The sequence below is a fragment of the Coenobita brevimanus genome, chromosome 29 (genome assembly GCF_032717465.1).
Source record: "Coenobita brevimanus isolate Jiangsu-jjx chromosome 29, ASM3271746v2, whole genome shotgun sequence".
NCBI classification, from domain to species: Eukaryota; Metazoa; Arthropoda; class Malacostraca; order Decapoda; family Coenobitidae; genus Coenobita; species Coenobita brevimanus.
This window is the reverse complement of record NC_136982.1, coordinates 2369687-2395577: the sequence shown is the minus strand read 5'-3', so window position 1 is coordinate 2395577 and position 25891 is coordinate 2369687. Positions and strand designations below refer to the sequence as shown.

The 25891-nt window shown below is 40.2% G+C and overlaps 1 protein-coding gene across 1 annotated transcript in view; it reads left to right on the top strand.

Annotated features, from left to right (window-relative positions):
- The window catches only part of LOC145394904 (protein regulator of cytokinesis 1-like), a 40737-nt gene extending 15133 nt beyond the window's left edge, over window positions 1-25604 (top strand). The window contains exons 6-13 of the mRNA XM_080268655.1: window positions 3715-3852; window positions 7484-7631; window positions 12554-12663; window positions 14579-14692; window positions 15120-15278; window positions 21592-21753; window positions 22911-23042; window positions 25251-25604. Of these exons, the coding sequence (XP_080124781.1) occupies window positions 3715-3852; window positions 7484-7631; window positions 12554-12663; window positions 14579-14692; window positions 15120-15278; window positions 21592-21753; window positions 22911-23042; window positions 25251-25604 (1317 nt within the window). The remainder of the gene's footprint in view (window positions 1-3714; window positions 3853-7483; window positions 7632-12553; window positions 12664-14578; window positions 14693-15119; window positions 15279-21591; window positions 21754-22910; window positions 23043-25250) is intronic.
- Window positions 25605-25891: the final 287 nt, after the last annotated feature.

Here is a 25891-nt window from a genome sequence, read left to right as displayed (position 1 = left end):
CATTGCCCCCCCCCCCTTTTATATATATATACATATATATACACACCCAGTGATTGTTTTTTGCAGCTTTGGTAAGATATCCCAGTTCCCATTTATCTCATACCAGCTACCGTCTGATTCGGTGTTAGTTGCCTTTTATCCCACACCAGCCGCGGTATGATTCTGTGTTTGTTGCTTTTTTCTGATACAGCAGCTGCATGATTCTGTATTACAATACAGTGTAGTTCCTTTGATTTCATACCGGCTGCTGTATGATTCGGTATTTTTTATCTGATATAGCAGTTGCACGATTCTGTACGAGTTGCCTTTTATCTCTTACCAGCTGCTGTATGATTGTGGTAGATGCCTTTTATCACATATCAGTAATTGTATGCTGATGTTCATCTTCATTGTGTTCATCATCACTGTTATTTGGCTAATGTTTTTATTGTGACAGTTCAGCTTTGGTGATTTGGTCAGGATTCTCAGACATGCCACTTCAGCCAACTTTTATTATGTAGCTTATTTTCCTTTAGTAATCATGTAACTGTAATTCGTCATCATAATTGTCCTGATTCTGTTTCTGTGTTAATATGAGGAAAAGACCTAGTGCAGGGGTTGGCAACCTATGGCTTGCAGGCCTTACCCGGCCTGCCAGCGTGCTCCACAAATTCACAAGACTATTCCCATTTTTCACTTACTAAGTAAGTGAAAAATCAGTAAATCTTACTGGGTGTTAATCACTATGGCAAACACTAGGTACGAGTAAAGTTAGTTTGTTTTAAAAAGTTTGTATTCAAACAGATGAGCTCAGATCAGGAGGCTGTGACATTCTGCACTCAGCATTCAGTGATCCAGCACTGCCAGATGTGCAAAAATTATTGCCCAGTGCGATATTTTGGACTGCGATAAATGATAACATGCATGCAATATATTTTGTAACTGTTACTTATGGTGATAATTGTTTTAATGAGTCTTTTTTTTTTCTTTCTTTCTTTTTTTTAATGTATTATTTTTATAATAATTATATTCAGTATAACTTTGGGGAAATAATTTGAATATTTCTACTACACATGGTGATATTTGTTTCTGTGAAAGTTATTTCTTTTGTTTCTGATCCATTAATTTCATAAAAATTGTATTGTATTCAGTATAGTTTTAGAAAATATGCTTTGAAAAGTTAATAATGTAAATTTGTGATAGGTGGGGGCGCTCACCATACACACACTTGATGCAGTGATGCTCGCAGGTGTCTGCTCTTTCCTCTCGTCCATCCTTCTTTCCTTCCATCCTCTTCTGTCTTTCTGTCCTTCATTCTTTCCTCGTCCTTCTACCCACGGGTGACATTACACTCCCTCTTCTGTCTTTGTTTCCTTCATTCTTTCCTCTTCATTCTGGCTGTGGGTGACTCTACACTGATTGACAAACCAAATGGTTTTCTGTACACCGGGAAACCATTTACTATGCCAGGTGGTAACCAATAATCAAATTTTGGCACCTGGTAGTTTAGTGGGTAATTATGGTGCTCCAGTCAGATTGAGCTGGTGAAGGTTTATATCCAAGGGGTGGTTGTGGTTTATTGTGCACGTAATGCCACTCAAAGGTGAGTAAGGCTAGTCACTCTCATCTTAAATGTCAGGACCAACTTGCCTAACCCCGGGTTCCTATGCTCCTCATGGGGCAACGTAGGATTGGATGATATATGGATGGATTAACGTATATTCTTGTACAGTAAGACCTCACTATAATGGACTAATTGGGGCCCAAACCATTCTGAAAAATGGGAAATTCTGATAAAAGCGACATCTGGACTTCCCCCAGCTAACCTGGACTTCTTCCAACATATCAGACATTAGCCTGGATCGCATGAATGGTTTTTAAACTTTTGACTGCCATTGCGGTACTTTACTGTGTTATAACTTCACTACATTAATCAAATGGTATGATATGTATAATAATTCTCTACTGTACACTGATAAACATGTCTTTTATTTACCTTATTGTCAGACATGGGGTAATCGTAATCGATTATTTATTTTATTTTTTTTTTTTTCCCCCAAAGTAATCGCAGTTGTAATTGATTACTCTCATATTGTAATCGTAATCATGGTTACTTTTACAATTACACGACCCCGGATAAGTTATTCTTCCACAAATGCTCGTCAAGAATAAAATACTGTAGTTCAGTGTCAAACAGTCAAATATACACCATACAAGTCCATAAGCAATATGAAAACAAAAGTGAATTGTAGGTTATCACTTAGAAGCTTCCATATAATATCCTTCCTAAGCTATAATAATATCACCTGGGAAGATCTCAGTTGGTAGAAAAGTTAATAGAATGAAAGGGTCAAGGACAAAGTGAAGAAAAGTCTCGGTGCATGAATTATTAAAACAAATTTGTATTGCAGATTGGCAAAAAAATAAAGGAACAACTTACTGGACAAAGCACTGTACAGTATATTTTTATCCAGAATAACAGTAGCCATAGATTCTGCAGAGCTTAACCCTATGTTCTTCCTTATGCAGGCAGTTCTTATGAAAATGATTTGCATATAAGATATATATCCCTAGAAAATATCAGTTTTATATTACTGGACGATGTTTTTGTTTTTAAAAACTAACTTTGTGGTAGGTGGGGGCGCTCACCATCCACTCACTCGATGTAGTGCTGCTCTCGGGTGTCTGCCCTTTGCTCTCTTCTCTTCATTCCTTCCTTCCTCTTCTTTCTTTACTTCATTCTTTCCTCGTCCTTCTGCCTACGGTTGACTTTACACTCCCTCTTTTGTCTTTCTTTCCTTCATTCTTTCCTGTTCCTTGTGCCTATGGCTGACTCTACACTGAGTGACAAGCCTAATGGTTTCCTGTACACCAGGAAACCATTTACTACGCTGGGTGGTAACCATATAACCAAATTATGGTGCCTGGTGGTTTAGTGAGTAATTACAGCGCTCCAGTCGGATTGAGCCGATGAAGGTTTATATCCAAGGGGTGGTTGGGGTTATTGCTCATGTAATGCCACTCAGGGATGAGCGAGGCTGGTCACTCATCTTAAATGTCAGGACCAAATTGCCTAGCCTCGGGCTTCTACGCTTCTCATGGGACAACGTAGAATTGGATGATGGGTGGATGGATGAAAAACTAACTTCTGCTGTTTACTTAATCAGTGTCAAGTATAAAAGAAACGTGCTCATAATTATATAGTGCATAACAGCACATGTAATCGTGATTACTTCTTATGTAATCATAATCGATTACTCTTACTTTTACTGTAATCATAATCGTAACCGTAATCTGAAGTTTGCGAAGTAATCGTAATCGAATACAATACCCTAGTAATCACCCCATGCCTGCGTTATTGTGGTGAACATAGTTGAAGTGGTCAGGCAGTCTTGACTGCTTCTGGCTTTATCAGACTTTTTTCTGATATATAGGAATTTAGTCCGGTAGCTCCTCAAGTCTGATAAAAGCGAATTCTGGTCTATTGAAGCCTGTTATATCGAGGTTGTACTGTATTTTCATATTGATATTATTCATATTATTATTATTATTATTACTGGAGGAGGGGATGCAGTCTTTAACAAGTTCAAAACATTTGGCCCACCAGCTGAGTAACAGAGCAGTCCTGGCCCCCAGTCCATGAAAGGTTGCCAACCCCAGATCTAGAGGAGGGGTGTTTGGTCTCTACAATATATGCAGTATTTATTTACACATGTTTGTTTATTTTTTCATTAGGTGCAAGAAAATGAAAAGGAGAGTCTTGAGCTGCAAGAGAAAATACAACACTTGTACAGTCGCCTTGAAGTGGATCCAACCGAGCGTGACAATTTCCTTGCTTCCATATATGGTCACACACCTTCTATGTTAACTAAGGTAAGCTTATTACCTGATCTGTTTCTGCTCCAGATTTCTTATTTATCTTTTTTTGTTCTTGGTTGCACTCACCTAATATATCACAGGAAATGAGGTGTCATTATCCTCACTGTTTTTTCCCACCTAAGGATGGGGTATTGTAGGATCAAGAAACAGAAAAAGAGAAAGTATGAAAATTGGGGAACTGTCAACAACATTTCCGTGACATGGCCATGGCCTACATTAGTCATCATCATCATCCTGACCTTTTTTTGCTGCCTTTGTATGGGGTGAAATATGACCCAAAAAACATTAGGAGAAAGTATGAAAGAGGGAAAACTATAAACATGACTTACTTTCATGTCAGATTCATAGCTCATCAGCTGCTGTACTGTGCTTTCGCACATTCTCTTCCCTTTTCCATCCACCTTCTTGGCCTACATTATCTCTTCCCACCACCATTAGATTCACTCACAGATATCAATTTCACCACTTTCCTACACTCATTCTCCTGTTTCACCAGCCTTTCTTTACTCATTCTATCCATATCTTACATGTAGAGGTGGAGAATCCATTATGGCAGTCAGCTGGGTTCAGTATTGGATACAGTGTTTCAGAGGAAATCAGTTGGCTGTCTTTATGTGATTATGAGTGTAGTGAATGTGGAATATAGCTTTGTAAGTGTCATTGAACTCCAATCCAATGACATTGTTTATTTTATTCTTCCTCTGTTGAGCTTACTGTATATGTCTTCTCAGAGTCGTCTTGTAGTGGAGGGATTTGATGTAGCCTTATTTAATCCCATTGCTACTCAGACATGGGGTCTATTACTGGGTTTCTATTACTGTTACTTTCAGTTGTTCTCTGTTATATTACTATTACTTTAGTGGTTATCTGTTATATTACTGTTATTAATACTTGCTCATCTATTACTATTACTATTAATATATTATTTGCAATAACGGTAGTAATTTAAATTGAAAATGGTTATCATTATCATTATTATTGGGAGGCTGTCCCATATAATGCACAAGTATGTCTTGATCATTTGATGGCTAGTAGGCTGCTGTCTGTTCTGCATGGTCTCCTGAGGTGTACCTGCATCATGGTGAGCAGCCAAAAGATAACTAAGGTCTAAGGTGAGAAGGTTATTTTAAATGACAAAGGGTAACCAGTATTGATATTTGTTTTAAGTGGATCACTACAATTTTAAGGACTGTATATAACCATTGGCCAGTGAGGTACTGTATTACATTATATTGAAAGAATAATTTGCCACATTAAACTTTTAAGTTCATGGAAACAAATTCATATGTAACAAATTAAACTTCTGCTTAGTTCAATTTTATATATATATATATATATATATATATATATACATACATACATCCATCCATCATCCAATCCTACACTGCCCCATGAGGAGCGTAGGAGCCCGGGGCTAGACAGTTGGTCCTAACATTTAAGATGAGAGTGACCAGCCTCACTCATCCCTGAGTGTCGTTACATGAGCAGTCAACCCCAACCACTCCTTGGATATAAACCTTCACTGGCTCAGTCCGATTGGAGCTCAATAAATAACCCACTAAACCACCAGGTGCCAAAATTTGGTTATATGGTTACCACCCAGCATAGTAAATGGTTTCCTGGTGTACAGGAAACCATTTGGCTTGTCACTTAGTGTAGAGTCACCCACAGGCTGAAGGAAGAGAAAAGAATGAAGGAAAGAAAGACAGAAGAGGAAGTGTAAATATATATATATATATATATATATAATGCTGCATTATTTAAATGTCTAATAGGAAAGTAATATACTATTATCTATAGCTTTGCCTTCTATTACTCTTACTATTACAGCCATGATTTTTAATCTGTTACTATTCCTATTACATATTACTGTTACCCCAAGTCTGTTGCTACTACCTAACATGGGAATAAAATACTGTATGGTAATTCAGTGGTTCTTAAGCTTTTTCAGCCCCATTACCTCCTAGTCAACCTGTTACCCCCTCTAATATATTTTGTAAACAAGAGGAAAGAGAATGGCTGTAAACAAACAGCTCAACCGCGGACTAAAAGGCAGCTATGAGTAGTTGCCAGTTAGTCATAGTTACCTTTTCAAAGATGCCTTTCTGGATAAACCAAGAACCCATTTTGATACCCCCTAGGTGGTATGGAGACACTGCTTTAACCCCTAAATGCCGGGCTATTTATAGCGCTGTTGTTCTATCACTACAGGCATTTTTCTGAAAATAGCCTTTTCAAACCATAATATCTCGGATGCTGTAGCAGTTAGGGAAACAATGTAAAGACTATTACTCAATATCTCTTCTTGCAAATGAAAGTATCTCCTGGTCTGCAGGTTGTAGTGTCGATAAGTAAGGATATGATGAAGAGGAGTAACTCCTTCCGCTTCCTTCTGCCTTTGGGTGACTCTACACTGAGTGACAAGCTAAATGGTTTCCTGTACACCAGGAAACCATTTACTACACTGGGTGGTAACCATATACAGTAATCAAATAATGATGCCTGGTGGTTCAGTGAGTAATTAAGTAAGGATATGATGAAGAGGAGTAATTCCTTCCGCTTCCTTCTGCCTGTGGGTGACTCTACACTGAGTGACAAGCTAAATGGTTTCCTGTACACCAGGAAACCATTTATTACACTGGGTGGTAACCATATACAGTAACCAAATAATGATGCCTGGTGGTTCAGTGAGTAATTAAGGCGCTCTAATCGGATTGAGCCGGCATAAGTTTATATCCAAGAGATGGTTGGGGTTTATTGCTCACATAATGCCACTCAGGGATGAGTGAGGCTGGTCACTTTCATCTTACATGTCAGGACCAACTTGCCTAGCCCTGAGCTCCTACGCTCCTCGTGGGGCAACATAGGATTGGATGATGGATGGATAAAACTAAGTAGATTTTTTGCAGAAACAGCTGTACTGTATACATTTCTTACATGGTAAATAAGCAGATACAGTACAAGGGTTTTCCGTTTTTGCAATTTTCTTTTTTCACTGCTCTCACAACAAAAATTTTAATATTTGCTGTGTAACATTTGACAAACATTTATTTCAGATGAGTATATACTTTCCCTTACCATAAATTATATGTTTCCATGTACAGTAATGTATGTAGTCATTGTGTCATTTGAATAGGAATTTTAGGTACTGAGTCAGTATTTGTTTTGAGGGTGGGGTTATGGTTTTTGTTTATTTCCTTGAAGCTTCAGCAACTCCAGTCGATATTTTTTACAATTGGTTGTAAATCCTCAGCCAGACTTTGAAGATATTCTGTCAGAATACTGGATTTCCCCCCCCCCCCTAATAACCAGAAGGGCAGTTTTGTACTTACCAGTAGTCTTCATTTGTGACTAATATGTGACCAAGGGCTGTTACAACCTGGTATAGGTATTAGCATGATATGATAGATTGGCAGTGGATGATGCAGTACTTGTTCAGGAATGGAATGGTACAATATTTTTTTGGTATTTGGTTATTGCTAACTTGGGTGAAAAAGAAATCCACTGTACTGTAAATCACTCACTCTCTCTCTCTCTCTCTCTCTCTCTCTCTCTCTCTCTCTCTCTTTTTTTTGTAACTTTCCTGATTTATTTATCAGTAGCAACATGAATTATTTTCCATCAGCTCCATGAAGAGTGGCAGCGGCTTGAAGATTTGAAGCGGGAAAACTTGGCACTGTTAATTAACCAGCAACGACGGCAGCTAGAGAGTCTGTGGGAGCAGTGCTATATCAGTGAGTCTGAAAGGAATGCATTTGAACCATATTCACATGGTAAGTGTACTCCAAGGCCGATATTTGTAGGTAGCCTGGTAGTGTAGTGGGCTAACTCTTTCCAACAAGGTTTGACCCTTAAGGGTTCATGTCAGAGAAGTGATGTGAGTGCCCCAGACAAATGTGCCTCATAAAGGGTTATATTGAAGGGATGGTTAAGGTTTTTTGCTTACATAAGGCTACTCCAGGGTAGGCAGATGGTCACCTTGCCTCAAATCTCTGAATCAAGCTGCCTAGTCCTGAGCCCATTGGTTTGGTTCTTTGCTCATATAATCCTGATCAAGTGAGGGCAACTGGTCATTGTTGCTTGAAATCTCTGGACCAAGTAGCACAGTCTGGGCCCATATGCTCCTGATTTGACAGTAAATGATGGAGTGATGGATGGATGTTAATATTTTGGCTGCATTGTTTAAATATGCTGATTATAAATTTATCCATTGTAAGCTGGAATCAAATATGAATTGTAATATATTTGACCAGAATGGTAATTGTGATACAGCAGACCCTCATTTTACAGAGAACTGGTATGCAGTTTGTAGTTGCTTATACAGTGGCCAAAGAGTTAGGAACATTTTTCAGTATATGCTTGCATTTCACCCATACAATCATTGTGATCCCATATGAAGCTTGACCGGTCAATATGCGATGGCTGTTTCAATTACATGGTCGCCAAGATGCAAGCTACAGTTATTTGAGTGTTCCAAAGTGGTCTTTGAACTCTGTCACTGTTGGGTGTGTTATTGTATACAGTTATTTGATTGTTCCCAGATGGTTTCTGAACTCTGTCACCATCAAGTGTGTTATTGTAGATGTAATAATAGTACTGATAGATGGGGGTGCTCAGCATCCACCCACTTGATGTAGTGCTGCTCTCAGGTGACTGCCCATTCCTACCTTCCTTCCTTCTTTCCATCCATCCTCTTCTGTCATTCCTTCATTCTTTTCCACTTCCTTATGCCAGTGGGTGACTCTACACTCCATTTTCTGTCTTTTTTTCCTTCATTCTTTCATCTTCCTTCTTCTTGTGGGTGACTACACAGAGTGACAAGGCAAATGGTCTGTACACCAGGTAACCATTTACTATGCTGGATGGTAACCATATAGCCAGATTATGGTGCCTGGTGGTTTAGTGGGTAATTAAGGCACTCCAATTGGATTGAGCCTTTACAGGGATGGTTGGGGTTTATTGCTCATGTATTGTCACTCAGGGATGAGTGAGGCTGGTCACTCTCATCTTAAATGTCGGGTCCAACTTGCCCAGCCTAGGGCTTCTATGCTCCTCATGGGGCAACACAGGATTAGATGATGATGATGATGTAATAATAGTGTGATGTTGGGGTTCAGGCAGCAAGTGAAGTGAAATAATTACCTGTTTAGTTGAATTGGAAGTAAGTCTTTAGGCTGCTGTTGGTGGAAAGCAGCAAGTGAAATGAAATAACTTCCAATTTAGGCAAGTTTGAAACTTGTTTTTAAACTTTGTTGGATGGATGACCCTTGGCCAATAATGTATCCCCATTGAACCCATGTTATAACTGAATATATGATCAGTTGTTTTGTGATGGATTTTTTCAAGTGCATCCTCATCATAAAACAAGGACATGCTGTATTGTTTTAAAATTTTGGTACCCAAGATTTATCTTGATCGCAATAAAATCTCCTGACATCATCTGAAACGTTAGTCAAAGTATTTATGTTGCATCTAAAAGGTAAGTACAGTAAGACCACACTATAACGGACTAATTGGGGCCCAAGCCAGTCTGAAAAACGCGAAATTACAATAAAAGCGACATCCCGACTTCCCCCTGCTAATCCGGACTTTTTCCGATATATCAGACTTTAGTCCGGATCGTATGAACGTTTTAAAACTGTTTTGACTACCACTGCGGTACTGTACTGCCTTATAACTTCACTACATTAATCGAATGGTACAATATATATAATAATACTGTACTATACACTGATAAACATGACTTTTATTTACCTTATTGTCGTGAGCATACCTGAAGTGGTCAGGCAGTCCGGACTGCTTCTGACTTTATTGGACTTTTTCCAATATATAGGAATTTAGTCTGGTAGCTCCTCGAGTCCGATAAAAGCGAAGTCTGGTCCATTGAAGTCCGTTATATCGAGGTTTTACTGTACTTGTGTTATACCTGCCAATAGCTGTTCATATCCAATAATTGCCTTTATGAACCTTGTTTTTTGTGTATTCACCATTGTTGATAGCAGAAATATGTTTCTGTTTAAGTAATGGAGTGAGTAGGATGCTGGAGAGATTTAAAAAAAAAAGGGGGGGGGGGACATAAAAGTTGCAGAACTGTCAACAGTGCCCAGTGAATGAGTCATAAATTCATTAGCTTATCACTCAGACCATCAAAATTCTCAGCTCCACATCATGGGCAAGCCATACAAAACCACATGATGGAGTATTCAGTCTTGGAAGGAGTCCTCTGAGAGATGTACAGTACATGTCTTGCATACTTTGCTAGTACAGTATCATTGTATTCACCTACAGCTGAGCCTCGAATTAAAGTTTGTTTCCTGTTTTAGGATATAAAATTTTCTCGTGACAGGAAATACGCAAATCCTGAGAAGGTTGAAGCCACACCCCCCGCAGGGCTTTTGCTAACTGCCGATGGTTGCGAGCCATTTGGCTCAAAAAGTTTCAAATTTACGAGCCAAATAAAGTTTTAGTAGCCAAACTGACTATGAGCTGAAATATTTTACGAGCAATAAATATACCGGTATTTATTTACACATTGTGATGATTAGAATCATATAATGAGGTTTTAAACATTCACAGTGGCGACAAGGAAGACTTAATAATCGATCACAGTGTGTTTTGTTCATTTAAGTGAGATTTATTTTGTAGTGTACTCCTCACCAAAGTGGATGTATTTTTTCCTCGCCAAAAGGCGACTTGCTTGTAAAATTTGTTCGTCGAAGGGAAAAAATACTCGTATTTGCGAGCTGTGGCTCGCCAAACATGAGCCCTGCCCCTCCCATCACACACACACACACACACACACACACACACACACACACACACACATATACACACACACACACACACACACACACACACACACACGTATGTTGATAGTAAGATATTTGAATTAATGGTTAGTTTGATGGTGGAAAAAGTAGTGGAAAGCCAAGAAGATGGCAGGATGCAGTAGTTTATGAAGTATGAAGATGCAAGGTTGTGAAGTTCAGAAAGTAAATGAATTGACAAAGCATCAAGATGAGTGGATGCTGTATGTATGAAATCGTTCACAGCAGCGGTTGGACCCCTTGGGTATTTGTGAAGTGAGTTTTAAAAATGAAATTTGAAAGTGAGTGTAGCAAATAGTAAAATTATGGTTTTGAGAGGAATGGATGTCACAGTCCGTAGTTGAGGCTGAGTGGTCAGGAAATGGAGAATGTGAGTGCCTTCAAATACAAGTATATTAGTGTGGTGAGCAAGGATAGGAGTGTAGAAACTGAAGTGCAAAAAAAGGGTACAGTGGGGAAGGAAGGCAGCAGATACTTTGAGGGGAGTGATATATAACAAAGGAACATGAAAGTAAAGAAGCTGCTGCATGGCAGAATTGTCATTCCCCCTAATGTATGAAAATGAAAGCTTGGAATTTGTTAGAAAGACTCAAAATCAGAAGTGAATGAAGTGGAAATGAGTTATTTGAGATGAGTATATAGAGTTATATGAAGAGATAGGGAGACAAATGAGGAAGTTAAGGTGTTGGTGCGGTTGTGCTGGAAAGTATTAGAAATATCCTGAAATGTTTTGACCATGTGAAAAGAATGGAGAATAAGAGATTGATTGGGAAAGTATATATGAGTGAGCAGGAGAAGGAAACTGGAGATGAGGTGCAGTAGTAGAGTGGAGAGAGAGAGATGAATGAGGATGATGTGAATTGAGGGAGGGCAGCCTGCTTGCAGAGGACAGGGTAATATGGAGGCTGTGTATGCCCCCTTCCCCTCAGGAGTAAAGCATCTGGCTGTAGATCTAAAAAGAAAAAAGTGTGTGATGATAGATTGTGCTGGGGAGATGAAGTCAAGACCTGGAATGCTTGATTTATATAGGAATGTGTGTGACATAATTCACCAGGCTCTCAGTAGATAATTGTCATTCTTTTGGAGTCTCCCTTTCACCTGTTTCAGTTTCCAACCCACCCCATATTCTCAACTGGAAATTAGGGTTATCATTATTTTTAATAATGATAGTATTATGAGCCTATGCTTTCAAATCTTATCCACCCAATTGTACTACTTACAGAACCATTCCTCAGTAATTCCATTTCCACTCCTCTTAGTTGTGAATTTTCTCTCATGTGCCATACCATTGACATATCCACATGTTGACTGAATCCCAGAAGTTTAGAATAAACTGCAAGATTAATGATGCCACTTGCTGGCAGATGAAAAGGGATATTTTTTCAAGAGATGGTTATTTTATTCACTTTCTGACTTGCATACCAGGTATTTCTTTGAAGTTTTTCTGGAAATATCAGTTACCGTATTTTGTTATATATACAGGATATATCAGTAGGGCATGCTTTAGATTGTTGATTGAGGGACTGAAAGCACAAATAACATTCTAAGTTAAGAACTAATTCAGGATCATTCCTGAGCAACATCAGTCGAAAAACAAGTGCTAATTCATTAGCAGCTTAAATATTGAAACTACTAAGCAAAGCAGCTTTAAATTAGTACTGCTACTCTGTTGAATGGCCTTTGGTGTGTCATACTATTGGCCTTCGTCAGACCAGGTTGCATCCCTTTGGTAGTCCAATACATGGTGAGTTACTGTGGTTTCATTATCTGATGCATTAAATTCCATTTCCATAATGTTTAGAAACAACAGATAAGTCATTAAGAATTTGTTGTGTTAAATAGTTGATGAACATCATTGCCTTCTTCAGAGGAGTACACTGAGGAAAGCCTTGAAGCTCATGACAATGAAGTACAAAGACTCCAAGCATACTACCAGGAGTGGAAGAATATATTCCTGAACTTGAAGCGGAGAGATCAGGTACAGTAACAGTAGTTTTTGTGCAAATATTTTTGTATGTACTTTAGTGGTCCCTCACGTTTAGTGATTTAATTAGTCTGGCAAAACCATCACTAGGTGCAAAGTATACTTTATGTGTGAAAAATATCAGTTAGTCTGCACTCACCCTCCAAGTCAACTTTTTGTCCCCCGATTTCCTGCTTTAAGTGCTGAAAATGAAACACGGTGTATTAGCAATACATTATACAGATACAGTACTGTATGGTTATACATCTACTCATCAGTGAAAAACGCCAAATGCTCGACACTGAGAGAAAAAAAAAAGTATCCAAGGTTGTCAGACACTCATAATAATGATAACAATGGCGGTCTGGTGGCAGACAGACAAGGCATTTCACGTCCCACATCGCTAAACGCATAAGACAGTTGCTAAATGTGTGGGATTGGTACCTTTTCTAACCTATCGCTAAACGCGAAAATCGCTAACATGAAACATGCTAAACGCGAGGGACCACTGTGTGTATATATATATATATGTATATAATTGTGGTAGGTGAGGGCGCTCACCATCCACTCACTCGATGTAGTGCTGCTGTCGGGTGTCTGCCCTTTCCTCTCCTCCATCCTTCTTTCCTTCCATCCTCTTCTGTCTTCCTTTACGTCATTCTTTCCTTGTCCTTCTGCCTACGGATAACTATACACTTCCTCTTCTGTCTTTCTTTCCTTCATTCTTTCCTCTTCCTTCTGCTTGTGGGTGACTCTACACTGAGTGACAAGCCAAATGGCTTCCTATACACCAGGAAACCATTTACTACGTTGGGTGGTAACCATATAACCAAATTTTGGCACCTGGTGGTTTAGTGAGTAATTATTGCTCTCCAATCGGATTGAACTGGTGAAGGTTTATATCCAAGGGGTAGTTGGGGTTGATTGCTTATGTAATGCCACTCATGGATGAGTGAGGCTGGTCACTCTCGTCTTAAATGCCGGGACCAACTGCTTAGCCCCGGGCTCCTATGCTCCTCATGGGGCAATGAAGGATTGGATGATGGATATATATACCTGTATATATATATATATATATATATATATATATATAATATATATATATATATATAATATATATATATATATAGATAGATAGATAGATGCATACACACATACATATCATCATCATCCAGACCTCCTTTCCCACCCTAGGACAGGGTGAGGGGTAGCAACGTCCAGACAGCCCAGGTTTGCCCAGTTCAGTGGGCCACTCTACCATTCACTCATCATTCAAGCCCACGGAATCTTGGCTCCATCAGATTGGCCAAAAAAAAATCATGTTCTGTAGCTTCACATATACCTGTCTGATAGAGTCAGTCCAAATGTTGCCACATTAAAAAAGGGATGCCAGATCCTTTGTTATGAGGTTCTCTGTACAAAATTCATTCATCCAGCTTGGTCTCTTGTCAGTCCTTTAGCGTCATCAGTTTACATACCTATCTTCCTCACACACCATCCACCATATCCCTACACCTTCTCCTTGGCCTACCTTGCCTCCTCCCTCCTTCAGATTTGCTCAGATATACCTTTTTTACTACTCTCTTGTCATCCATTCTCTCCACGTGATCAAACCATCTCAGTACATTCTCTTCGATTCTGGTGTCCACAGTTTTCCTCACTCTGCATCTTTGACAAATCACATTGTTCCATATCCTGTCCACTCTCTACTCCACAGACATTCCTTAGCAGTCCCTTCTGCACTGCTCGTACTCTTGACTTTTCATTTTCAAGCCACACCTGTCTACTTTAATTTTTAAAAATGTATAGCTGTCTGGTTAATTTATCCAGTCTTTGATTTAGCTATTTATGATATACTGTAATTTGACAAATGTACTTCATATACCATTGATCCCCCTTCCTAACACTAGCTTTGTTATTTGTCCTTCAGTTGTGGAAGAAATTTGTACAGCTTGAGGAGAGAGCCAGTGACCCCACCCGCCTGAGGAGTAACCGTGGAGGTGCCTTATTACAGGAGGAAAAAGAGAGGAATAGAGTCAGGAATGTGAGTTACTCTGTCCGTAGTGGTGTTCCAAGTTACGTATTAATTATTGTTCATGTGATTTTGAGAGAAGTATAATCTAATACCCATTACTTAACCTGTGTTTAATTAATAGGTTTGTTTGCCACTGATGGAAATCATGTTAACAGATAAGGTACTTCAAACCATTGATGTAATTTTATCCAATTTTTGATACCTTTAGGTGATTTTATTCCACTTGGAAAGGCTCTGTATTAGTGAAAGGGTTAATGATGGCAGTTTTAACACCTGCTGTTTGAAAATCTCAATTATGGTAAATAAAATAATCTCGTAAACAGTATGGATAAAACAAAATATACATCACCAGGTTCAAGGGGCTGAATTTGAAGCTAATATCATGGAGCAGATTGTATCTTTGTCATTGTTGCATTTTATTACTCCTTCAAAACAGGAACTTCCACGTGTTGAGAAGGAGCTTGAAGACATGGTGGCCTTGTGGGAAAAACAGCAGGATCGTCCCTTCCTTGTTAATGGCAAGAGAGTAGCAGATTATATTGTTGACCAGTGGCATAATTACCATATGCAAAAGGAGCATCAGAAAGAAAAGAAGGTGAGGAAGTTAATGTATTATGTATTGTTTATTGTATCAGATGTGGACCAAGAATCCCCTTACCCCCCAAAATCTTCTGTAAAATGGTCCAGGTTGCCTCAGAGCTGAGTCTTGTGCCTGCCATGGCCCAGTGAAACTGGGTAGGCTCCTGGCTGTGTGGAATGTGAGCAGTATGAATGATTACTATAAAAAAGTTAAGTACTGTAGTGAAAGTTCAAAGAAGGAAGGTGTAGTAATAGTGGTAATAGTCACAACCCTAGGCTTATCTGAACACGAACCCAGTGGACTGCAGGCTAAAGTTACCCTTCTTCGCAGTCTGCCATCCTACTTTTGAGGGATTGAGGAGTGTTTGCACAACCAGGCATCCCAGCCCAGCTGTATCACTGCCATGATGTAATGGCATCCCTCTTTAGCATCAGAAGAAAGGTGTAATATGATGGTTTTGTGTGAAACAAGGGGCATGAGATGGAATGAATTTGGTGAATGGGAAGGCCTTGCATAGGATTAGCTATGAGCTTCCATAGACAGTAAAGAGAGAGCTGCATTGTAGATGGATGGTGAAGAGTGAATGATTATACCATTAACTGCATTAGTGGTGCTTGTAAGTTTGAGATGAAAACAACTCGTATTTGCACCTCGTGACAGAGTTGTGGTGTTGGAGAGAGATGGCTTAATGGAGTGGCACACCTGCCCTTATAAAAACACCCTTCAGCTCCCTATGCCCTAGAGGAAAAACAGTAGGCTGCTGGAGAGCAGTGACTTATGTTTGTACTCCTTTGGGTTCATATTTAGATGAACCTGGAACCAAAACAACAACAGCAGCAAATATTGTGTGAGGCCAGTTAGAGTGGCAGGACTAGCACCAAATAATTATAGTGCATATGAGGCGAGATCTGAATGGAAGAAATGATGAATGACTGTGTGGACCATTTTATTGGGTGTTGATGTTGGTAGTTCTTCCACTTTCTTACTTTCTCATACCTTGTTCATGTATCTTGCTTCATCCCATCTTTATATGGAGAAAAGAGCCAGAGTGATATTGAAACTTACAATACTGGTGGGTAATGTTTAGAACAAATTAGGTGTGGATAAGGCAGATCCACTGTGCATTCATGTCTGCTCTCACTTTTAAGGAGCCAGTTTTATAAGTTTGAATGACTGTGTGTATGATTGTTTTCCTACTCCTATGCTTTCTGTAAAGTATCCCATGCCTTGTTTTATTTAAAATTAGAGCCCATATGATAGTGATATATATTTACACACATTATCATGGACACTAAATATTTAACCAAAGATTAGCTGTAGGTAGTCATTGTCATCATCCCAGCCTGTTTTTCCCACCCAAGGTTGGGATCAGGTAGTTTGCTGAGAAGAAGAGCAAATCTGATGGAGGGATATCCATCTACAGCTTGCCTATTTAAATAGGCCATACTTTGTCACTCACCAATCAAGCACCTGGATTCCTGACTCCTTCTCACAGGCATAACCATCCACACTTCATGCTCTTAGCAGTACCGTGCTTAGCTCGAGTTAATCCAGCCACTGTCTTCTCACTGGGTAAGAAATGGCTGTCAAACACATCATACACTCCTACATAATTATTCCAAACAAAACAATCCACTATTTGTTCCCTAGCTTCAGCCTTCCTACATTGATTTTCTCATACACTTAGGCCATACACAGTATCTATCCACCTTCTTCTTGGCCTTCCAGCATCATCCCACCTTCGAACCTGCTCAGATAAATCCTTTTCACCATTCTTTACACATGGCCATACTGTCTCAGTACACACTCTTAGCTTCTGGTGTCCATGGACATCATTACTACTCATCTTTCGCAAATCACTTTATTCCTTATCATATATATTCTTTGCACTCAATACATATTCCTTAGTAACCTCGTGTCCAATACCCTTGGAATAGGAATTGGATTGACAAAAGTGAATTGGCCCATCTCTGGGTTTAATTCTCTGGTTATCTTAGTTTATCAGTCACTGATAATGTGTGTTCTGATTTCCAGTGGTATAGCAAATGACAGAATGTACAGTCACTACTCGTTTTACGATGATTCGGTTTACGATAATTCACTACAACGATAATAGAAAAGTTCCACCCCAAATTCCGATTTATGATAAATTTCCCGCTATAACGATTTTGCCATCGGAAAGCACCAGGCACACGCAAGGTGACCATCGATTGTCTCAGGCAAGATGGCGGCCCTGGCGTGCAGCGCACTGTTATGGTTCAGGTCCCGCCACCCCTTCAAAGCCCTGTCTTTTCAACTTGTTCATGTATGCCCCCCTGTTATCGTCACCTCTCAGCCAAACATCGTACTACAGTAGACATCGTGTAGCACCAGGCCACCTTCATGCAAGTTTGATTATTGTACTGTATTGTGTTGTTGCAATGATTTACTGTACGTGAGTAACTCTGCCTGTACTGGTGTGATAGTGTTTCTTTTGGTGAATTACTGTACAGTACTGTGGATTTGTGTGCCCAGTGGTAAGGTCAGTGCCAGTGTAGGCCCCAGTGCTATGGTTGGTGCAGGTATGGGCCCCAGTGCTAAGGGTGGTGCAGGTATGGGCCCCAGTGCTAAGGCTGGTGCGGGCATGGGCCCCAGTGCTAAGGTTGATGTTACGGGTGGTGCAGGTGAGCGCCACAGTGTTACGGATGGTGCAGGTGGGTGCCACAGTGCTATGGGAGGTGGTAAGAAGCGTCGGACGAGTGAGGGCAATGATGGCCTGTCTAAGAGGATGAGGCGTTCACTCTCCCTAGATATTAAGTTGGACATTGTTAGGAGGAACAGGAATGGCCAAGGCCCCAGCAAGATTCCCAGTTCCCTCAAGCTTCCCCTGTCGACCATCTCATCTGTCCTGAAAAATATGGCGGCTGTACTTGCAGCAAGTGAGACTGCTTCCACAGTGGGGGCCAAGAGGATCACCAAGGTCAGAGATCCCTGTATGGAGGATATGGAGCGCCTCCTGCAGCTGTGGGTGGAGGACAAGACCCGACGAAAGGCGCCGCTGTCAATGTCCATCATCACCACCAAGGCCCTTCCATTGTGGGAAATGGTGAGGGAGAAGACTGTGGAGAAGCCAAAGGAGAATTTTAAGGCCAGTCCCGGGTGGTTTGTCCACTTCAAGAACCGGGCTGGCCTCAATGGACTGACCCTGCACGGCGAGGCAGCGAGTGCAGACGTTGGGGCCACTGCCAGTTTCCCCGCCCTACTACAACAGCGAATCACCAGAGGGGGCTTTAGCCCCAAACAGGTGATTAACTTTGATAAAACCAGGCTATTTTGGAAACGGATGTCAAAGAAGACCTACATCTTTCAAGAGGAGAAGAAGGCGCAAAGTTTCAAAGTGTCAAAAGATAGAGTTACACTCCTGTTTGAGGCTAATGCTGAGGGAGACCTAAAGCTGAAGCCCCTGATGGTGTATCACTGGGAGAACCCAAGGGCCTTGGCTGGGTTTGTCAAGGAAAAGCTGGGGGTTATTTGGAAAGCCAACCCAAAAGCCTGGCTTACCATCAGCCTCTGCCAGAACTACGTCTCTGGCTATCTGTCGGGGGCGCTGAAGGAGTATGCCTCCCGTTGCAACTTGACCAGTCGGTTCCTTCTCTTGGTGGACAGTGCCCCCAGCCACCCTCCAGTCATGCAGGAATGGGTAGATAACATCGAAGTGATGTTTTTACTGCCAAACACCACCTCTGTCCTATAACCAATGGATCAGGGTGTGATTGCTGCCATTAACCCCTTCTTTACCGACCCCTCCCGCCAGTGTAACCATTACGTTTACCTCCCATACCAACCTGATAGCTCCCCCTCCCGTAGTGTGAGGGGCAGTGTATATTTTTTGCCACGTCGAAACCATTCACTCTTTTTTATTTGTTTGTATACTGATGATCACATAAACCCAGTATGATGTTGGTAATAAAAAAATATTATAAAATAAACTATTACGGTATATAAGTTTACTTATCTTATGCTAAAGTACTGTTACCCAGGTAACTACTGTACAAACTGGCTTGAAAAAAATGTCCTCCACAGATTGATGGCTTATTTATTTACCTGGTAAGCTGAGCATGAAGTGTGTGGACACACGTGATGGTGATGGCGACCTTGACCCACTTGTTGCCGAGAGTGCACCGTCACTAAGTTCGCTACTAATTTCCTCCTCCTCCTCACTCACATCAACTTTGCTATCATTTTCAGGATCACAGTCATCTACTGACACATCAGACACTGCTGCATCATCATCTAATACATCGAAATAAGTATCCTCTTGAGGAATAAACTCGTCACTATCGGAATCTGCCAGAGACGCCATGAGAGAAAAGTATCCTGTACGCCCTCTCTCGTGGTCAAGTGCTTGGTAACTGACTCTCTCAGGCAGGCCAAGGGGTGTAAACTTTGCCGTATGTCAGTAGAAAATATAGTACGATATCTGTAGTAGAAATTATAAATAAAATAATGATTGGTCTAAAAGAGGTTACATCACAGATGAGTGAGCAAGCCATTGGTGCCACCGCAGCTCAGTCATGACGTATCTTATGATGTCAGAATTTGTCAGAACTTCGTCAGTCTTTGTTGTCAAAACACAGAGCTGTTGCTAACCCGAGGTCCTCAGAAACAGCCTTACCGGGCTCCCCTGAGGCCCATAAGCTGCCATTCATTAGAAGGTGTACCAGTGTACAACGGTAGCGGTTCCGGTGTCTCACGGGTGTTTACTGGCGATGTACGGGAGTACATCAAATCACATTTTCGATAAAGAAGGGGTTAAGGCACGTTACCTCCTCCTCACCATGGAGCAATTGGTGCGGGCCATAGATACAGACGCCGAGGTGACGGTGAGGGGTTTTTGGAAAGGATACAACATCAGGGCAGCCATCGACAACATCGTGCTGGCTTGGAAGGAGGTGATGCCACAGACACTCAACTTGGTTTGGAAAAAAGTTTGACCTGAGTGTGTGCACTCCTTCCCTGGCTTTTCCTCTCACACTTCAGGTTCATCTGTTGAGGATATCCATGGGCAAATTCTGTCCCTGTCTCATAGGGCAGGCTTCCATGAGGTTGATGAGGAAGACGTTGAGGAACTGCTACAGAGCCACTCAAAAGAGCTGTCAAATGAGGAACTCCAAATTCAAGAACAGAGGGCACATGAGACAGAGTACAAACCAGAGGTACAGCCACGGCGTGAACTATCAGGCACCTTCCTTACATGGTTCATTAATGGCATTGACGAGTTTATGGAGCAAATGGGAGAACGTGACCCAATTTCCACCAGGAGTTCCCATGCCCATTACCAGGTCAATCAGACCTTACAGGTGTATCATGAGCTCCTTGACTGACATCGGAGGCAAGCCTCACAGACCAGCATCACTGCCTTCTTCAAGCCAGCTGCCACTAGACCCCCCACCACCATCACTTCCAGACCATCCACCAGCTGCTCGATTGCCTCACCAACCTCACCAATCAGCACTCAGCCCAATTCCCCTCCCCCTAACCTGTTCCTGTCTGACTCAGAGGCTGACCACTAGTGCCTGGAAGCACAGGCTGTCCCCCAGCCTCGGGGGGGACGACTTGGAGATGACTTGGACCAACATAGGAATGAATGAAGGTGGGTTGTCATTTATGGTTCAGTCTTGGTTAGGTGACTTTGGGAAGTTGAGATTACGTAACCCCTCCTTTATAATGTGTTTCAATCTCCCGATTTACGATAAAATCGGTATACGATAAGGTATGACCTGATGTAACCCCATCGTAAAACGAGTAGTGACTGTATTGGATTAGTTAAGAGATTAATCTTTCTTACTGATACATTTATTACTTATGCTTGATTGGTCTCCAGCCTGTGATAAAATTTTCACAGTCCAAGGTGGGTATTGGGTAGCTGTCTGTAGGATGAGTTTTGTGTGTTGTGTAGGGGAGGTAGAGTGAGGAAAACATGGAATGAGGTGGCTTGTGCTGGCTGTAGATCTAAAGAAATTACAATAGTGCTGTGAACAGAGCACAGTGGACGAGTGCTATTAGGTAAACCCATCTGACACTTGCTACATGGAAAACCAACATAAAACCAAAAATGAGGATATGTGATGACTTGTTTACATGACTTAAGTCGTCATAAGAATATTGCAAGGATTGCCTGTAGAGACAAAGCTTAGTACCATAGTGCTTACTGTTTTCAGCAGTTATGAACTTTTTAAGAGCTTCTGGGTAACAGTGATTCCATCCCTCACACTTTAGCACTTACAAACACCACTAGTAAGCACTACATATTGTCTTTCTAGGACAGTGTTTTGTGCTTAATTTTCAGCATTCTGCACGCTTGAAGCAGGCACAGAATGACTCTCGAATGGGAACAACAAAGAATCACTCAATATCTATGAAGAGGAGACTCCCTCGCAATGACACCCATAGGACAGCTAAGCTGAGACGAATTGGAGAAGAATCATCATCTGGAAGTTCAATAACATCTGTAAGCCTCAACATATTGTTATGAGTCATTGTTTATTTTTGCTGTTGGCATATCGCTGTAAATAAGTTTCATATTACAGTGCATTATAGGTATCTGTCCGACTTATTTATGCCTGCTTTCTTACAAGCTACAGTGATCAGCAGGAATTGTTTGACATGTTTACATGGCAGACCTAAATGTTTTTGTTGTTTTCTGATTCACATAGACGTTAATTCATATATACTGTGTATATTAAATCTGTTAAAATCATAGAATTGCATTGATAAAGATACTGAGCATTGTTTTCTGATTTACGTAGATATTAGTTCATATATACACTCAAACTTCGATTTAAGGGACTAAATGGGGAATCAACTTGTCCCCTACTTGAAAATGTCCATTGTTTTACCACATATAAAGACAGTCTTATGAAATGCAATGATTGTTTTACTTATCTTACTTATATACAATATATGGTTATGAATATTATTTTACGGGTACTGTATAAAGAAACATATTAATGTGTATGACCTAGATATTACGTATCATTTTTTAACGGTCTTGTCCGTTTGTCAGGTAGAATATGGAGTCCCTTAAATCCGAACTCCCATAAATGGAGGTACCTTATATCGAGGTTTGAGTGTACAGTACTGCGTATATTAAATATGTTAAAATCATAGAATTGCATTGATAAAGATACTGAGCACATGACAGTGAAGAAAGTAGGATTTTCTGTCAATGTTTGAGTGTAGCAACGTGAGTAAGGCTGTACGAGTAGGTTTGATGTCATTAAACAGTGTCATCAGATGAGAATGACATGTTACCACCCTTCATGGTGTCAAGATTGAAGCTGGGACACTGGTGGGTGGCAGTGTGACAAAAGAGCAGCTACTCTGAGATAACAATGTGTGTTTATTTTGGCTGTGGCAGGTGAGTAAGTGCAGTAGACAAAGGCACAGCACGAGCTGTTGCTCGCACTCCCTCACAAACTGCGGCTTTGCATTTCTGAGGTTAAATGATAGACATGCATCTGATTGAAGTTTTGAAGCGCAAAAGCATAAGCAGTATTTAAGTTGAGAAAAGAAAACAGAAGATGTTTATTCATCAGCTGTCTACTGTATTATAATAATGACAACTTTAAATGAGGATGGACTGTAACTTTTGCATGTTGAACCCAGACGCCCACCCGAGGCAATTCAACTGTGCTTCGAGAACGCAACCAGAACACAATTCTGAGTCAGGCCAGCCCAGCAAGTAAAGGCAACTTCTCGAGCATTGCCAGTGATGTGTCCTCGTATTCCACATTCATGGTAAATTATGAAATAATGTTAGCTGTTACAGATGTATAGGGTCTGCTAAATATAATGTAAGGATTTTTGTTGTGAGGAACATTAAACATATCAGTAAGTCTTTGATCAATTTCAACACAGTTCTGGAATATGGTATTTGGTTTTATTTTTAAAACTATAAAGACTTCAGAATTGTTAAAATTGATGTAATCTGCAGTGATGTTTTATGCCTTTCATGCTAAATTGAAATCCCTTCTCTACTTTTGGTAGTCCTTGCATTATTAAACCCCTGTACTGTAATGACAGTCTTGCAAAGGTTCAGTCTCCAAGCACTGACGGTCAGGCTTTTTCATTATGTAGTGCCATCATGGGAAGTAGGCTGGTCATATACTTTTAAATTTACCAGACTGTGGTAGCTTAGCATCTGTTCCCCATATCTTGAAGTAGGTAATACGGGATTGGCTGCTACTTTTTTTACCGCCTGATGATTTTATTCAGTTATTTTATTTTATTGCAGTACCAATGCTTCTCATGGGGCAGTGTAGGATTGGATGATGGATGGATGGATAGTATTGTAGGAGTCGATTGAGCATTTAGTATACCTAACCCCTCCAGTTTCAGAATCTGAACTAAGTTTAGTAAAATCACATGGTAGTACTGTAGCAAGAAGAGGCTTAAAAAATAAATCACCAAACTGAAGAAGTTAAGAGTAAGTGCAGGAGGATGTAAGGAACCTCCAAATTTTTTACTGTCATTTATGAAATGCCTGTTAGATGTCTTCAGTCTGTATACCACATTATAGTATGTAATCAGCAACAATACAGAAATGACATCATCTGTCATCATCATATACTTTAGAAATCACTTGTCCTTGATATGCATACATTTACATACCATTTAGTAAGACTGTTCCATGCTTGCATGAACCAGACTTTTTTCATGAAAATTTTATTACATATGTCTTTAGTCGACAGATTATGGCAAATGATAAAGAAATTGAAAATTTATGAGTACATTTATCCATTATTTTGTTGTGCATCAAATATTCACTTGCAGTTTAGTCTTAGTTCAAGTTTGGGCAAGTCAAGCACGTCATCATATGAGAGGACCAGAGGTGCCTACTTCAGTCTACATTAAAGAGTTATGTGTGGTCAGTGTTTCCCACCCTTCACTGGTGCCACTGTACTGTACTGTACATACCTTAACCCAATATCTTGTTTGTTGTTAGATTTTGTAGAGTCATTTTTCCGTAATCCCTGCAGCTTAATAACAATTGTATTCTTCCAACCCCCAGTAGATTATGTTCAGCTGTGGAGAGACTGCTCATGAACGGGTTAGCTGTAGTCTCTTAACCCTTTCACAACCAAATCTTTCTCCCTAAGCAGAATATTTTAACAAAAGATCTTTGAATTGACATTGTAACACAATAAAGATTAGTACAGTATACAGTATGCATTGTATGGTAAGCATTTATGCCATCAGAGCAATTCAGAATTTAACCCCGCTTATAGATGATGTTCATTGCTACCCAGTACAGTCATCATGGAAATGGTATTCATAAACATAACTGGATATTTTGAGATAAATGGCATGAAAACATCTTAATTGTAGAAGGTGTGAAAAACAAACTTGTCACAAGTAACGGTTTATAGTAGAGGGGATGTAGATTTGCGTTGGAAAATTGATACCAAAAACTTAAAATAGTTTTTATATTAATAATTTTATTTATATATTTTTTGATTGGGAGCTGTATTTTTGGTATTGCTGAACTGGCATTACATTCTCTATTTTTGCACAGATAATAAGGATGTATCATATGCATAACATCTAATAAAACAGTTAAAAGAATATCCATAGTATAGTAAAGTACTTCTGTATCTGGATCACTGGTAAACAGTCATCTTGTTTAGGTCATAAGAATTGATTTATCATACACACAAACTGCCAAGATTCTTGTATAAACAAGATTTAAAATTTTTGTTTTTAGTATCTTTCTTTTTTTTCCAGACTCTGTTTGTTGTTGCTGCCATTGTTTACTTTAATTACCATTCTTCACTTCAATTAATCATTGCAATCATGTTTTATTATTGCATTTTGTGTAGTAGTCTCCTGACTGACCTTATTTATATTTAGCATTATGTAATTTGAATAATTCACATTATTTAATAGAAAGTCTTCTTAACAAGTTTCATGAAGGCAGAGTAATGTTTGGTATTGACATTGTTGCAGAAGGGTCTGCATCATCTTGGCGAGCATCAGAATGTGAGGAGTTCTGCTGTAAATGGGAAGAGCCGTACTCCCCTGGTAAGTTGCCAACCCTCACCCCGTCGCCCTCCGCCTGGACTCCCCAAGACTCCCAAGACTCTTCCTCGTGTAGCCACCCGCCGCTCACCACGCCTCAACTCCGTGCAGCGTCGCTCACCACGGAATGTAACCCACCAAACCCCACGACCACAGCGATCGTCCAGAAATATCTCTCGACATTCCCCTGCCCCCTCTACAGCTGCCTTCAAATCTCCATACAATTGCACTCCACGTCTGAGAACTCCTGAGAGGTGGACTAAACTTAGTTTTCTTATATAAATTTTTATTTTGGCCTTTCATTCAATTGTCAAACCTTAGTGACAATCCACTAACACTTAACTTTCACACACACAAGCACATGCAAACATATTTATGGTAATTTTTCAGTCCTGGACACTTGTTGCAAGTAGGATGAGCTCGGGAGAATCATAGGAACCACCAAGTAGCATTTTTGTTAGGTCATTAACAAAGTCAGCACATCATCATCATCATCATCCAGACCACCTTTCCCACCTTAGGGCAGGGTGAGGAGTAGCAATGACCAGACAGCCCAAATTTGCCCAATC